This window comes from Myodes glareolus, chromosome 5 (assembly GCF_982192425.1).
Source record: "Myodes glareolus chromosome 5, mMyoGla1.1, whole genome shotgun sequence".
NCBI classification, from domain to species: domain Eukaryota; kingdom Metazoa; phylum Chordata; class Mammalia; order Rodentia; family Cricetidae; genus Myodes; species Myodes glareolus.
In genome coordinates, this window is record NC_142030.1 from 57,960,682 (window position 1) to 57,977,477 (window position 16,796).

Sequence of the window (16,796 nt, forward strand, 5' to 3'; positions counted from 1 at the left end):
AAGCAAAGGCAGGTTTTCTGGAATCCCTTGACAGGGACTGGCCCTCAAAGGGTTAATAGCTCCCCAAGGTCCTCACCACTGTTTATGGTCACTAAGGTTCTTAACTGCCTCCCCTTAATTAGGGTGCTGCCAAATTTCTCAAATCTCATCAGAAACTAAAATGTCCTCCCACCAATGGCTTCCCTCCTCCCTTCCCCAAATGTAAGTTCTATCAGGCAAATGCTGACTCCCTTCTTGAAAAGGAGTCAGATACCATCCTGGTCCAACTACCTCATCCTCCTTGCGTCCTGGAATGCTACAGCAGTGAGTGGCGACAGAATTTACCTGGCCCGTAGCTCACTGAAATCTGCTAGAGCCCACAGTTGATGCCTGTGTCCGCCTCTACAACACAGCACTGAGACCATTCTCTGGACAGTGTCCTGCAGTGTGAGGATGAGGATCAGGATGTCAGCAGTACCAAGCCCTTGGCTTCATGATTCCATTCCCACACATTGTCACTCTGTATGACTCTTTCACTTGGAGAGAACACTTACTGCAAGACCATAACAAACTGGAATTTAGTTGTGTAGTCAACTGAATATAGCACAAGTAGATGAAAATGCTTTATTTACTTTAAAACATTACAATCGAATGCACTTTGTATGTCTGACGTCGGGAAAAATCATGGGCAACAGTGACACAAGCATTTCTGTTCTGATGTCACAGACAAGGCACGGAAACAACTGGGCAGATGACCCTCGTGAAGCAGGCGTCTCCTCTTCATCCCACTGTTCAGAGGTCACATTCTTGGTTTTCGCAAGGAGATTCCTCATAGAGTCGTGTCTAACACCTTTGTTAATAAATGTGGCATGAGAGAAGCTATGGGCGTCTTTCTCAGTCATCTAGATAAAAGAAGTCGGACCACATCTAACCCTGTCCAGTCAGCCCCACCAAAACCTCTAACGAGGCTTCTACCTCAACTGCTACAACTTTCTCCTCGCCTTCTTTATCTCCCTCTAGACCCAGATCCTTAGCTCTACCTTTAAAAACCTCAAAATATAGCGAGGATGATGGCTCCTGCCCGCAGCCCTGGAATTCCGCACCTTGGATGAACCTGTAGCTTGGCTTAGAAACTCCTCTTTGAGAAGAATCCAGAGAGTTGCAGCGCGTTTATCAAAGCTTTTCCCCCATCACAGCTCGGTGTCTAGAATGAAATTCTCCAGCAGAAACACCTCCCTCTTGGGGCCGACTTCTAGGAACGGCATGTGGATAGATGAAGTGACAAACGCCTGTCTTCGTGGCGCCTCCTCACCACACACAGAGTCCAGGACTCTCCTCGCTACACATCTGTGCAAAGAATCATCTGGAGTCTGGGCCCAGGAGTACCGCAGGGATCGGCAAGAAACCTCAATCGTCAGAAGGTCATCGAGAGACTCTAAAAGCCTTTCTGCCATAGGCGAGTCCCTTGGGAGCTCCACATTCTGCAGGATGGGAGAACACCTACCCCGCCTCTCTCACAGGGCTTGCTGTGAAGAACAGATGAGAGAATGCTTGCAGAATTGGTCTGTAAACAGCAATGTATCACAGAGGTAATGTACATTAGAAACTGACCTTATCACCCCAACGATGCTAACCTGAGGCTGTTGCTTGAAGCAACTCAGCTTCTCCCTCTCAGCTCTGATGTTCCAGGGGCCTTTGAGCTTCAGTGATCACTCCACGGGAACTAGGAGGCAGGGTCCTGGCAGGGAAAACTAGGCACTATCTTGCTTCTAGGACCTTAAACTTCCCATGGATGATTTCTAAATTTACACATCACTTCTAAACTCCCACAAGATTCTGACAGCAATTAAACCTGATTTTTGGAAGTGCTAATGTTGTATATTTTATTCTTTTTCTCCACCCGCTTTTGGTCCTAACATGAAAGTTATGTTATTAGCAAGCCTGTTATTTTGCACCCTTTAAAAATGATTTACATTTGCCATTTTCCCTGATGGCTTTCTTTCTTTCTATTCACGATCTAAGTTTTATTCAGGATGGCATCAAGGGAATAAGAAAATTACCTGTAATTCCTGTTGTCTGATCTGAGGCTGTCACAACAGATCACTATTCTGGGAGTTGGAACATATCAAGCAGGCTCCGAGGGAGGGTTTCCATCTCTCCCCCTTGAAACGCTTCCTTTCAGCTGGACTGTGGAATGCCAATCTTCAGTGTCACAGCCAGACTGCTCGGTACCTCATTAGTGCCAACCCCAAGGGAGTCAGAGGGACCTCACATCAATATTTGAATAAAATAATCCCCAGCCCAAACGATATGAATGGTCAGCAGCCAGGGGTGCACCAGAGGTACGATTCAGTATAACACTACCCAAAGGTATCTACTACACAGCTTTCTGAAAGTACATATTTGGAGTACAAGCCTCTACTCCAGACCTGCCCATCCACTCTCCAAGGCACAGCCCAGCATTTTTTTTTTTTTTGACAGTGGCGGCCAAGTAATCCTTGTGTTTTGACTTGTTATTGTTTGAGCCTTTAAGACAGAGTATTGTGTAGCCCAGACTGGCCTTGAACCCACTAACTAGCCAAGAATGACCTTGAATTTCTAACCTCCTGCATCCACCTCTGAAATGTTGCGATTACAGGCATGTGGCATTACTCTTAGCTTGTACAGTGTTGGGTATTGAATCCAGGGTTTTGTGCATACTAAGCAAGGACTCCCAACCGAGTCACATTCCAAGCCCTGCAGGCAAGTAATTACCAAGTAGTCTTTAAAAGCTTTACTTTTTTTAATGTGTGTATTTTGCCTGCAGATGTCTGTGCACCACTGCGTGCAGTTCCTGGAGAGGCCAGAAGAGGGTATTGGATCCCCTAGAACTGGAGCTGGGAGGCACCATGGGCTGGGAAGTGAATGTGGACCCTCTAGAAGAGTAGCCAGTACTCTTAACCACAGAGCCACCCCTTCAGCCTCCTTTTTAATTTTTAAGAATGCATTTATTTGTATGTTGTAAGTATTTTGCCTACATGTCAGTGCACCATGTGAGTATAGTGCTCCTGGATGTTCTAAGAGATCACTGAGACCCCTGGAGTTGGGGCTACAGAAAATTATGAGCCACCATGACGGTGCTGGGAACCAAACTCAGGTCCTCTGCTAATTTAAGTAATTCTTATGGCCAGGAAAATTTGGGAAGCACAGACCCAATAGGAAAGGTCTGAAGACTGGAATCTAAAGATCGGATGGGTTTGTGACGTCGTTTAGGAGAATGAGAGTTTATCTGTCTATTTAAGGAGAGGTGGGGAGCGAGGAGCTACAACAGCACCGGTCACTTCGTTCCTCCTGAAGACGGCTTGAGCTCTAGCCAGATTTCAATAGGTAGTACCAGCCCCTGCTCACCCTGGTGTGCCCAGCCCGACACCAAGTGCAGAGTGGGGATCATAAGAAGCGAGGAGAGACACCCAGACTGTGTGAGACTTCTTGCCTTTGCACAAATCCTGCACCCCAAGCTATAGATACAAATGCTCAAAGGACCAGATGCTGAGCTCCCCCTGGGCTTGCTTGGGTGGAAGAACTGAATACCATCCTCAGTCTCCTAATGAGTCTCTACACAGCCTAGAGAAGAACTCTGAGCACCACAGGACACCTCCCGCCACCTGCTTCCACACTCCCTCCTCCAGCCTGTCCCTGACTCAGCCATGACTCAGAGACAAAGACAGGAGCTCCAGCCCCAGCCTGCAGGTGCCCTGCCACTCAGCCCTCTCCGCTTTCCTTTATCTTTTTACAGCTTAGTTTTACAGCCTGGCTTTGCCGTTCACTGAGCAGGTCCTAAAAAAATGGGATGGATGGACAAACACAACACTTAAATATCAAAATATTCCCATTTAAGTTTTAAAAAATTTAAATCTCTGGGTTTATTATAATTTATCCATAGCACTATTTCCTATCATATGCATAAAATATCTTTATCCTTTCTTGGGCATGTCTGAGCATCCTTATTAAATTGTAGGGACTCAAGTGGATGGAGATCACATCTTATACCAGACTTACCTTATGCCCTAGGAAAACAGGAAAGGAACTAATATGTATAGGCACTTCCTGTGCAGGACACACTATGTGGAGAAGAAACAAAAGGCCGTATAAAGAAAAGTCAAGGGCACCGAGGACAGCCAGCTTTGCCTTGTCCGCGCAGCATTATCTCCTATCCACATACCCAGAAATAACTGCTTTTCCCCTCTACTGAAGGTCTGGAAGCCCAAATGATTTATGCAGCCCTACAAAGAGCAATCTATTGCCCCCCCCCCTTTTCCCAGTTATTTCAAAATCCTGTTATCGTCTTTACATTGATTTTTTTTTTTTAAATTGCCGACCTATAGTATTGTTGCCTTGGAACCTTACATTTCCAATTTTAACAGTTTTTACTATTGCTCCCCTCAGCTCTCACCAAGCTCATACATGCCCCTGGCTTTCCAAAGCAATATATTTGGTCTCTGAAGCCTGTGCTATGGGGCTCTTTGGTGCTCAGAAACCTGACACAGTGCTCAGTATAGCAATAGCTACTGCAGCTAGCCAATATTCTTCAAAAGTGCCTGAGCAGGTGGAACTCAAAAGCTGGTGATTAGGAAATGATGTTTTTTTGTCATATTGATTTAGAGCCCAAACAGACAGACCGGATCTAGGCTTTCTGAGGCCAGGGACATTCGCAAGCCTAAAACTCAGCACCAGGGATATGGCTTTTGTCTTCCAGCCCTTGGAAGTGCCAGCGCTGGGCTGAAGTAGCTTCCTGTTCCACCTAGCTCAGGCCAAAGTAACCATGACATCCTTTGGCAGGCCAATACTCCTCCAGGCAATGATATTAGCTTATCCCTCCAACCCGCACCCATCGCATACATGGGACCTTTTTTTTTGGAAATGTCATGAGAAACAATGGATGCTAGAAGAACAGACTCTGGAATTCCCGTCAGGCGGCCCTGGAAAAGTCTTGAGGAAATTCTGACCAACCTTCTTCAGAGGCTATACATAGATCAGGAAGTAGAGAATAGACTACCGCTGGGTTGTGAGATGGCAAGTATCATCTTCCTCCAGTCATGTCACCCAATCACGTGACTCACCACAAACATGCAAACTGCAAAGTCTGTCAAAGAAAGTGAAGACTGTAGGACACCTGAGGTTGGGTGAGTAACTGATTCAGGGCCAAGCATTCTGACAAGAGAGAGGTTTCACCTTGACAATAAATGAACACATAGGAGTACCAAACTTCTTTTTTCAACTGGGAACCCCCAGTTTGGGCTTGGCTCAGCTAGGCAGTTCTTTTGTTGGTCATGACTAGATGCTCTTCTGTGTCTGCTGAGTTGATAAAACTACTGTCACACACAACGACGACAGTGGCCAGGCTCTTCTCTCACCACGTAGGATAGATGGTGCAGGTGCATTTGCTTGGGTCCGTGAGCGGCGAGAGAGGACAAACTCCATGCACAGGAACTTGGAAAGGGAAGCGTCTGTGGCTACTTTGGCAGTTTACACATATTACAAAGTCCAGAGCCTTCTCAGTTTGGGAGCTAGGCAAAACCAATTACTTTTTGCAAGGGTAGGAAGAGGAAATGCTTCTTGCTGAGAAAGTGGTGTCTTTCTTGCCAAAGCATCTACAGGGGCAGGCCAGTGAGGCCAAAAGATGTGGACACCACATCCCTGGTGCCCTGCAGTGGCAGGATCAGGATGGCAGAAATCATTTGTAAATGAAGTACAAATTCAATACAAAAACAAAAACAAAAAACTAGAGTGTGTTTGCGGGGAAAGCAGCCCACATTCAAAATATAATGAGCCTATTCATTATTTTCCTCTTAAGGCCTTTCCCATTTTTCAGCTTGCATCATTGCTTTCTCTTTTTCTCCTTCTCTTTCACATGTGTATTTTAAACATCTGTCAAAGGCACCCGATCACAAGCTATTCACACTGTAGAGCGGGGTGGAACACCCTCAGATGCACCAGCCCCTGGAAAGTTCTGGAGAGGAGAGAAGAGGAGAGGGAGAGAGACCTTAGGAGTTCAAGGCTTGGGTACCGCTGTGTACAACAGAAAGATGAAAAGCAGCTTACGTCTCTTGAATGGAAAAAGAAAGACCACTTAGACAGCGTTGCAAAAATGCTACCCTCTGTTTTTCCTGGCCACTTAAGAATTGTGAGTCAGAGCAGCAAATTGAAGCCATTTCTGTGATTGCCCAGGAGGTCACGGCCACTAAGCTCACCAAAGGCCTTCTGATTTTAGCATAACAAGACTCATTGACCAGTGACTGAAAGTGATGGGGATAAAAGGTACATTTTACTTTGAGGTTATCTCTCTTGTGAGCAGGTCTTCTAACGCTAGCAATAAAACGTTCTGCCTCTAAGCACAGAACAGCACTTGTAGAAAAACATACCGCAAGCATAGTAATGTCTAGAGGTCACGGGGCCAAAGCTACCTGTTTCAGAACTGGACATAGAGTCTTGATGCTGCTAAGGAAGGGCTGGGGGGGGGCAGGGCAAGAGAAACCATGTGGGTTATTATGTGGTATGATTTCACACATTATTGTTTTCTTGGTAAGTTTCTCAAACTAAATGGGCACTAGGATTTGTAATCAGCCCCCTTAAAGGAAACTCCTATCCCTTGCAAAAGCAGAGATCAGCAAATCTTCCAGGGTGGTTGTTGGTCAGAGAAGGTCCTAGGCTTGCGGGCTCTCAGATCTGTGCCTCGCCCCAGCAGTCTGCATCTGATTTCTAGGGATCCGGAGATGCGTCTTGAGACCATCAGACCACAAGGGACATTCTGGTTGGAAAGTCACTCTAGAGAAAAGCAGAAAGAGTCCCACATTAAACCCCAGACCCACAGAGCAGCAGACACAACTGATGGCTAACGGGGAGAGTTGAGAACCTGCACAAAGCCAGGCGCGCTTTGACTCACGACTTCATTAGACGTGTGATGATTATCCCAAAGCCCAGAAAATAAAGTCAGTATACATCGGATGGAACTCAGTTCCACGGCCAAAGGATAACTTTCCATTGTCTGAAGAGTAATGACAGTTGGAAGTCTATGATACTAAGTGTGGGTAGTGCGCCATTAACCTGAGTCACCCCAAAGTTTCCTCCTTGTTCACGGTACCTTGGTCATGGCATTTCTCTAGTTCAAGAACAACAAAAGACACTCAGTTGCGTGGGGGAAGTTAATAATAAAGCCAAACACCTTTTTCCTGTTATGGGGAAAAAAAAATACTCAGACCTGAGGCTGTAGCTCAGGGGTAGAGTGCTTGTCTAGCATGGGCAAGGCCCTGGGTTTGTGCTCTACCGAAAAGGAAAAAGTCAGGAAGGTAGGCAGGCAGCCCAGCTTAGAGCAGAGCAAACAAAATGCCGAGTGGGCAGGTTACCTGATGAAGAGAAATTCTCGGCATGGAGAGTGATATCCAAAGCACACTGTATGTGTGTGGGGGGGGAGGGGTTGGGAGATGGGGAACAGAAGTACTTTGGTACCCCTCCGCGGACATGTGACTGTTCCCCAATGTTTCTGAAGTGCACAGCTCACTTTCAGAGGTTGAAAGAAGTGCAGACTGCTCTTGCATTCAGAGAAGAAGCAGTCAAGTCTATATAAGTCCATTTACAGAAGAACTGAGCAGAGGCAAAGGCTTCTTTCATGCATGCAAGGTACTGGACCCGGCATACACTCAGTCATAATCAGGAGGAAGGAAGTCGTCCTTGGTTGGTGTCTCTGGGATGTGTGCTCTTTGAGAGAGAAGAATGGCCACATAACATGCATAGGATATTTTGCACGCAGACCACAAAAACCCAGGTAAAGGCCAGCGGAGACGATTTTGAAGGCCTTTCCTACAATAACCTACACATTATCTACTTTAATGTGTGTGTGTGTGTGTGTGTGTGTGTGTGTGTGTGTGTGTGTTTTGTTGCTGTTGTTGTCTCTTGAGGGTCACACCCTTACTTCCTCCACCTGACCCTGAAAAGAGTGAAGTAGATGATTTGGTGACCCTAACCCGGTATTTCCCGCCAGGGGATCTGCATCCCCACAACCCCCACCCAGCTCCGGAGGATTCAGGGTGCATCCTCACGGTTTTCTTGGCGGGCTCCTTTTTCCTCCTCTTTTCAGAGTTGCTGTGGAAGGGCAGGTCGCGGCCGCGGTAGGACGGGGCCCGGCTCAGCTCCAGCTCACTGTAGGGAGGCAGCGCGTCGTCATCGTCCGCAGCATCGTCCTCGTCTTCGCCCTCGCTGGCCCCGGCCTTGTAAGTGGCGGGAGGCGACCAGGCATAGTAGGAGGCGCTTCGCGGGCCGAGCTGCGCACCCAGCTTGGACGGCGTCTCCAGGCTGCCACCGCGGCTGGTGCTCTCGGATCGCCCCTGGCGCTCCAGCACGCTGCTCAGGTACGAATGGTCGTACTTGGGCGCGGTGCCCGGGGTCCGGCTCACGAGGCGCGGCAGCGGGGCATCCTCGGGTGGCCGGCGACGCGCGGGGCTGTAAGGCCAGCCGCGCTCCCCGTCTCCCGGAGGCTCGCGACTGCGCCCGCGCCCATAGTACTCGTCCAGCGAGCCGTCCTGGTAGAAGGGGCCATGGGCCCGCGACTCCGAGCGCTCGAAGCGGCTCCCGGTCCGAGCTTCGTGGCTGTTACCGTTGGCGCGTCGCGACCGCTGGCCGTACGAGTCTGCGAAGGCCGCCAGCTCGTCCATCGACACCGCCGGCACGCCCGTAGCAAAGTTTTTCCGTGACAGCATCTCGGATTTGGAGCGCGGCTGGCTGCAGGCAAATGATCACTGGTTACTGTATCTGCGAGTGAAACCTTGCAGGGCACCCCCCACGTTCCAGAGGCCCAACCTCTGCCCTCCACCCCGGAGGATGAGTCACCTTGGTACCTAGCATGCCGTATGTCCGGCAAGGACAACTCTAGCTCTTTCATGCGTTTGTATGACAGACCAGAATGGAGCTGTGTATCTGAAAATAGCTTGCAATCTGGGTAGTGCTGAAACAGATCACCTTCCGATCTTGATGAGACCCTTGGGTGACAGCTACACACTCTGCCCACCCAGCCACAGCAAACAGCAACTCTGGTCCCTGCAGACTGGAGTATCTGATGACATAGAGAGGACTGTCTCTCCCTCAGAGACAAGGACCAAGTTATCCACTAAGTCAGGAGACCAAAGAGACCTCTGTAATGGGTAAAAGAAAGGTGGGGGCCTACTGTCCTTCAAGGGCAGAGGATGGGTGAAGGTGCCAGTCAGGGAGGAAGGTGTCTCCCAAACTGTTAAATGTCGACTGGGCTTATCACCGTGGACAAATTGCTTAGCGTCTGGAACTTTCTGTGGTCTTGCCTTAAAGAAACGGACAATAACAGTAGCTGCCTTTTAGAAGTAAAAGGATTAATTACAAGGATGCTAATGTGATGTGACAAGTGACCAGGAGATGACAGGTGAGAGTCTTTTAAGGTTATAGGACAAAACATGAGGAAAGCAATGTCCGGGTTCACTAAGGGGCCTAAGACACACATTTCAAAAAGTCTTAAATGAGCACTTCTCACCCACGATGTCACAAGGGTGTAATATCTGAGAGAAAGAGCTATCCCACAGTCCATAGAAAGAGACGTGGTAGAAGAATCTAGAATAGACACATGGTGGCCCCTGCCCGCTGACAATCCTCACCTGTGCCTGAAGCTCTCTCGGTCCTCTTTGTTATACTCCAGGGCTGGCCCCCGATTGGTCCCACTGTTGCCTCCCATGACACCTGGCCAATAGTCAGGATTGCTCTCCAAGTCCCCAGACAGAGGGAACTGCTTGCTCCGCATCTGGTGGTAAGACTGGCGGAAGTTGTTGTCATCGTCGTGCAGGGAGCTGAGTTCTGAGACGGTGTTGTTATCTGCAGGGACAGAAGCAGGCATCACAGAGCTTTCTACATATTAGGAAAGGAATGCCGTCAAGGGCTGGGGTGGAATACCCTGGAAACTCCTGCCCGAGGGCCTTGGCCCTGGCCAGTGTGTGCTGCAGTCTGCAATGGTGGGACTCGTGTTCCTAGCTCAGCGGGACTTGGCTCCAGCTCAATCCCAGCTTGTTTACAGAGAGGGAGCCCATCCTACACGATGTTCTTGGAATAGGAAGACAATCGCCTTTGTTCCACCTAAGGCCGGCTTCCCAGAACTCAGGCTGCCTGCAGCTGGCCTCCTAGGACACCACCTTCGTTCCAATGTTTTTCTCCATCCTATATAATTTCTGTGATGAACTTGGACGATCCCAGCCATGTTGGGCCAAAAGAGACAAAGAGGAGGAAAAAAAAAAGACATCAATCATAGCATCTTCCTTACTGCTGGCCCAGTCCCAAGAAAGGGACTTTAGTACGGCCACCATTCTGCCCTCTTCCCACCATTCTGCTCCCCAAAGAGCACAGTGTTAAGGTCAAGAGTATGTATACACCTGGCTTCAGTACACTTACCTTTTTGACCATGCTCATGTAGGAACCTATAATATACCGCCCAAGTAGCCCCAGATCTATTTCTAAGGTCTCTTCCCCTTCCTACCAAAGTACTCCAGGTTTATGTGGTCACGGGCGGCCAGGCTAGAAGTTTTGGGATAAGGAGAACGAATTTTGCCTTTATATCTACTGGGCTGGAGTTTGAACTCTGGCTCCAGGCTAAAAAGTTACAAAGGTGCCTAATCACGGCTTTCTCATTTTCTAATTAGCTTTGTGCAGAGGCATTTAGGAACTAGGACCAGGCTGGAAAAAAAAATAGAAAAACAAAACAACAACAAAAAAAACCCAGAAAATTTGATTATTTCTAGAACTTAGAAATGTACTGAATTTCACTTTCCTTAAAAAACAAATCCAGTGAACCTATTTGTAACGTAACCGGATCTACTTGTTTTCTAAACCTTTCCATTGAGACTTCAAAAATATTATTAAAAACAATATTTACTAGTTTAAAGTCCTTGCTGCTGGGAGAAAGGCAAGCCAAGATTAGATGTGGGAATGCAGAAATGTATACCTCAGGTTCCCTTTGAAGCCCCAGTGATACTGGGAGGAGCAGAGGAACTTTGGACAACAGCAAGACCTCCAAGTCTTGTCTCCTAGTCTTGTCTTATCAAGAATACACAGAAATGGCAAGTTACTCATGCGATCATTTAATATTTGAATTATAATAAAAATTTAAACTTATCTACCTCTTAAAGAGATAGATGTCAATTGTGTGTGTGTGTGTGTGTGTGTGTGTGTATGTGTGTCTGGTGCTTGCCTATGTGTGTGTATCTGGAAGTCAGAGGACTTTTTGTGTTCACCTATTCTCACACTGAATCTGGAGCTAGGCTGGTAGCCAGCAATGATCTTCTTGTCTCTGCCTCCTTACAGAGCTGGGGTTACTGGAAACTACAACCATGTCCAGCTTTTGACACAGATGTCTGGATCTAAACTGAGGTCCTCATGCCCACACAGCAAGCCCTCTTACCCTCTGAGCTATCTCCAGCCCTTATGCCTATTTTAAAAGAAAACATCTCATAGACTATTGATTAAAATCTAGAACACCCCTCATAATTCCCATGAATTCCAATTTCCTAGAAAGCATACAAAAAAAATCCCTTTAAAATACACTTGATGAGGCCAATGCAAAACAATATTGTTGTCTCAGAACTTTCTCTAAATTTTAGGGAATATCTCTAAATTTTAGGGAATATCTGACATTTTCACGCCCTCAGACCGTCAATACTATCGCCACTTGACCGCTCACAATAACAAGCTATACAGGTTATCTGCCACACGGAAATTTCTGCCATGGCTAACACGAACATCGATCTACCCTTTGACAGACATCTAATAATGCCATTTTAGGACAGGGGCACACCAACATTTTCTGTAAACACCACGCAGGGAATTGTAGGCTTTATGAGCCATACTGGCTATAATCATTCAGTCTCACCATTCAACAAGAAGTTATAGAAGGTACATAAGTGAATTAGCTTGGCTGTGTTTCAATAAAACCTTTTAAAAACCAGAAGTAGAAAGGCCTGTGTCCAGGAGATGTTTACTGTCTCGTGCTGTACGTTCCAAGAATGTAAACATCAAGCAGTAGCTACCATAAGGGCCACATAAAGGAGAATCCCAGCGGCCGACATAATTATGAACCTGGACCTCAAACCCCCAATTCTTACAGAATCTGTGAAATCAAGGTACCTATTTTTTTTTTAATGAGATTTTCCAGACTGACCGTGCCGTGATCTGCTCTGGGGCTTTCTTGCTCTCCAAGATGTAACTGACCTCTAGAGTGAACTCTAGTCCTGGGTCATTACACACCACTGTTGCACTGCTAACCTGGAGGTGCTAGGTGATCTAGGTTCTAGTCTTGGCAGTGGTGATTTTCCCTTCCTGGATTATTTCTTCCTCTATGAAGGATGTGGAGTCAGTAATGACCTAAGGTCTCAACAATCAGTCACCATTGTCTCAACATGTATCATGGCTAGGAGGCCAATCTCCGCTTAGCTCAGAAGGTTTTGTATATAAGTCACAAGGTTTGGGAACCACCCAAGTTCTTCTAATTCCGTTACTACACTCCAAGCCCTCTGATACCTCATTTGAACACTGCACAGGCTGACACGGACCATCTCTAGATCCCTTTCAACTCTGAGATTCCATTACGTTGACACCACCCAGTTTTTGAAGACCATTTGGATCCAGGTAGTCAAGTCCAGAGACATCACACACACTCAAGCCCATTCTTCACTTTTAATCCTAGTTATTAACTTTTCCTCTAAGCCATGATATTGGTAGATTGCTTGCCCCAGCTTCTCCTTGATCTAAGATCTCTGTCTCTGTCTCCTTACAGAGATCCAAAACAAGGATGTTACAATGAGCTTGTCAAGTGCACTGACATCTGCATTCCTGACATTCCAATCTGGAGATGGTCTTTATATAGTGAGTTTGGTGGGAGGATGCAGCAATGGCTGCAACACAGACAGGATGAATTTAGAATTGTAAACTGGGTGGAATATGTTGTCCTTAATCTGAATAAGGTTCCTCTAGTCTGGGACTGTTTTCCCAACAGCTCCATCAAGTCTGTTGTTGATTCCAAGAAGAGGGTTCAAAGAAAGTGCCTAGTGACCTCACTGCCAGGCTTGCCAGCATCCTCTTGATAATTAGCCCATCCAAGTCAGACCTGCCCTGCTCTGCCTCCCATGATAGACGGTAATTTGGAGCCCACTCTAAAGAATCAGCAGTGTCAGCTGCAGTCTCCAGGGCTGTGGGTAAGCTAAGGGCTGGGGCCCTGCCACCGACAGACTTGGTAATTAAACGTTCTTTGACAAGAGGCACGGCTGCTTTGCTCACCCCACAGTCTGTGGTTGGGCATCTCAGAGGACCGCCAGCCTCTTTTCCCTAGATTCATTTACCAGAGTTCTTTCACTTTCATTGCAGCCTCCGTGTGGCAAGTCAGCATGTGGTGTCGCCATACTAGGGCCCTTCACGCTGGAGACAGCTGACCCTGAGTAGTCACATCTTGGGTGTGTATGTGTGTATCTACGCAGATTCGTGTGTGAGGTTGCTCATCTATGTAAATGCAAGAGGTTGTCATAGGAGCCGCCTCGCTGTGCTCCATCTTAGTTTTTGAGAAAGGGTCTTTTAGTGAACCTGGAGATCACTGACTGGCTAGAATGGGTGCCCTTTGAGCTCCAGGGATGGGCTTGTCTCTGTCAGCTCAGGGCTGGGGCTGTAGATGTGATGTTGGCCCAGCTTTAACATGGGTGATGGAGATCTGAGCATGGGTCCTCATACTTGCTCAAGCTTTATTGACTGGGCCATCCCATACCTTAAGCGACTATTTTGAGGATTACTTAAAGGGGGTTGTCAGGGGACTGTCCTAATGAAACATTTTAAACCCAGGATCATAAAACCGCAGCAATCAACACGGACCACCCCACTGGCAGACACAACATGAACCACACATGATCGGCTCATCCTTCCCGCCAGCGGTCCTATTCCCTTCCGAGTACTCAGAGGGACTGTTCTGTGGTAGTGTCACGAAAGTGCCGGCTCAGCGCTTCAAATCTGGCGACCCCCACTTCCTCTTTAGCTACCAAATCCTGAATGAAGCACAGGTCACATAAAACTAACAGATGCTCACATCTGCCTCTCATCCTTCTGGCCGGATCAAACTGAGCCAGCTCCTTCTCGACATAGTACAGGACCTTCATGGAGTCTCTCTCTTTGTCGGCTTGGATCCGGTAACCTTTTCGAACTGTTGAGGAAAAGCACAAGAGAGTGAGCTAAAACCAGGGCAGCAAGAAAAGGACGGCTCCATTCATTTTGCCAAGCAGAAAACATGGTTCCCAGTTAGAACAGCTCTTTTGGACTCACCCAGAAATCATAACACTACAGTTTATACGCAGGAGGCACACTTGAGATCCTCTACCAGAGGGTGCCATTGGAACAAAGAACCTGGAGGGCAACAACCAAACCCCATTGCAGCGTGCTTTTGGCCATTTGTTGTTTTGGCCATTTTGGCCATCTTTTCCTTTCCGCTGTCTGACCTTCTACAGCTACACTGAAGGCTTGCCTCTGCAAAGCTTTTGAGATTCACTGGAGGAAAAAGCTCCTACTAAAAAGAAAGGAGATAAAGACCCCTTTCCAAGCTTAGGGCACATGTCACTCTCCAGCATGAGGCTCCCACTGTCACTTGGTAGAAGTGCACGTAACTTTAAGACAGCTCCCCAAGCGTCACAGACCTTCACAAAGGCAAACTGAAAGCCTCTAGTTGCCTGGGAGATGGGGAAAAAAATCCCTTAAGCTGGATGGTGCGTGCCTGAGAGCTAATATTAGATTCTAGACTACATACACAGGAGTACAAAACAAGCCGCACAACACATGAATTCCTAATCACACTTCCATTTTATTTCCTTAGCCTTTTCCTTTTAGGAAAAGAAAACGCCATCTTTTATATGGGACTAATAATTTAATTCGACCTGCTGCTTTGTGGTTCGAGACAGGTGTCATTTCCAGGGCTTAATGAAAGAACAAAACTAAAGCAGGGGAAACAATACCATCTTCTCCATCTCCATCCCTCACATTGTCAGAGACCAAGGCTATTCACGTCCCGTATCCCTAAAGTCTAGCCCAACATCAGCCCAAAGGGTAAGACAACAGCAGACATAATGGATAGATGGGGGAGGGGCACGGATGAAGATGAGAAAGGGGCAACCAGACAATACGTACTGGACACTGAGAACGTGCCAGGTTCTATGCTGAATGTCTACAAGTGTGTTTGTTCCTTGCAGCCATGCAAGTAAGGACTGCCTCCAGCCACATTTCGTGGTTAAAAAACTTTGGCGAGGGAGGATTTTAGAACATGACCAGAAATATTTGGCTTGGCAGCACCAGGCATGAAATCATGTGGTCCCGTTGACTGAAGCTTAACTGGATTAGGGCATCATACCTCCCCTAAAGTACAGAGGGAGATGCAGGTTTTGTTTTTGTTGATCTGTTGTTTTTTGTTTTGTTTTGTTTTTTTATCTTTATGGGGGGCACCAGACCCCATTATAGATGGTTGTGAGCCACCATGTGGTTGCTGGGAATTGAACTCAGGACCTCTGGAAGAGCAATCAGTGCTCTTAACCTCTGAGCCATCTCTCCAGCCCCCTGTTGTTGTTTTTTTAAAGAGACAGATGAAGAAGACAAGAGAGTAAAGCCCCAAGTGGGCAGCGATCTTGGGTATTCCAGAGTGTGGGGTCTGAAGCGTGGCCCTGTCTTCTAGCCAGCAGGGATGGAAACAGTAGCGAACCATCCCACGCCAACATTCCCTGTTCCCACAGTGGTGCACATAGCAAAACTAAGGAAACCACAGAAATGTATATACATTCAATAAAACTGGTGTTTTATGCCTCTGGATGCATGAATTTATGACAAAGTTCGCCTCCCGGCTATTTACATGGAAGATCAAAATCTAAAATTCTACAGGCTCTAATCACGGTCCAGGCACTGAAGAAGAAAACCACCCACACACCCATTTGCAGGTGCACACATTTTCTGTGTGAGAAAACACTGGACAGGCCATGTCCATCTCAAATTGTCAAATGACTTAGAAAAAAAAAGAACAAGTCCCCAGCACACACTTCTCAGTGGCACCTTCTTCTGGAGGTTAGGTCCATCCATAACCCTCTGCAGAAGGAATTTTTTTTAGCAGAAATGATCTTATTTATCAAGCTACACACTCTTCCATTTCTGCAGAGGCGTTTCCAGAGTGGTACAGACTGTTCAATTAAAATGCAATTATCCCACAGAACTGCTATGTCTGTACCAAGGCAGTTATGTCTGATGAATGAGGTGCAGAGCTAAAAAGCAGGGGCCTGGGCATCTTACAGGCATGCTGGTACTGGTTTCCTGAGGGACCTCCTGGGAGTGAAGACCCGTCAGGACTCAGTTTCCATGCAATGGCTTCAAGAGAAGAGAACTAAACACTAATTAGTGGAGCGCTTGAGTGTTCCATAATGAACTGGGGTATCTTAAATGCCACCTCACCCAAAGAGCTTCCTTTGGTTCTTCTAATTCTGTCTCTTTCTGTTCCAATCTTTTCCCTAACTTAAAAAATCATTTGATTTGAATTTGTATTATAGGCCTTAATATATTCTAGTTCATTCCAAGTTCTTTATATAGATGAGCATAATCTTCTTTAAAAATTCCAGAAGATATTATGATTTAAGATGTCCATGTGCCTACGACGGTGTTTCACATATAACAAATACTAAAAGTTTGCTGAATTACTCCCAGCCTAGTAATGGAATGGAAAGGGTTCGTGGCTTCTTTGTAAGCATTAATCCACAGGCCGTAACTTCCCAGAA

At 46.9% G+C, this 16,796-nt stretch overlaps 1 protein-coding gene across 6 annotated transcripts in view; it reads right to left on the reverse strand.

The window, feature by feature from the left end:
• Positions 1 to 589: 589 nt before the first annotated feature.
• Ildr2 (immunoglobulin like domain containing receptor 2) overlaps positions 590 to 16,796 on the reverse strand; it is a 62,420-nt gene continuing 46,213 nt past the window's right edge. For 5 of the 6 annotated variants that reach the window (XM_048421094.3, XM_085687973.2, XM_085687974.2 and 2 more), the window contains 4 exons: positions 14,087 to 14,200; positions 9,633 to 9,846; positions 8,055 to 8,733; positions 590 to 6,783 (listed from right to left, as the gene is read on the reverse strand). In XM_048421094.3, the coding sequence (XP_048277051.3) occupies positions 6,748 to 6,783; positions 8,055 to 8,733; positions 9,633 to 9,846; positions 14,087 to 14,200 (1,043 nt within the window). In that variant the 3' untranslated portion in view covers positions 590 to 6,747. The remainder of the gene's footprint in view (positions 6,784 to 8,054; positions 8,734 to 9,632; positions 9,847 to 14,086; positions 14,201 to 16,796) is intronic. The other variant, XR_007229201.3, reaches the window with a different exon arrangement.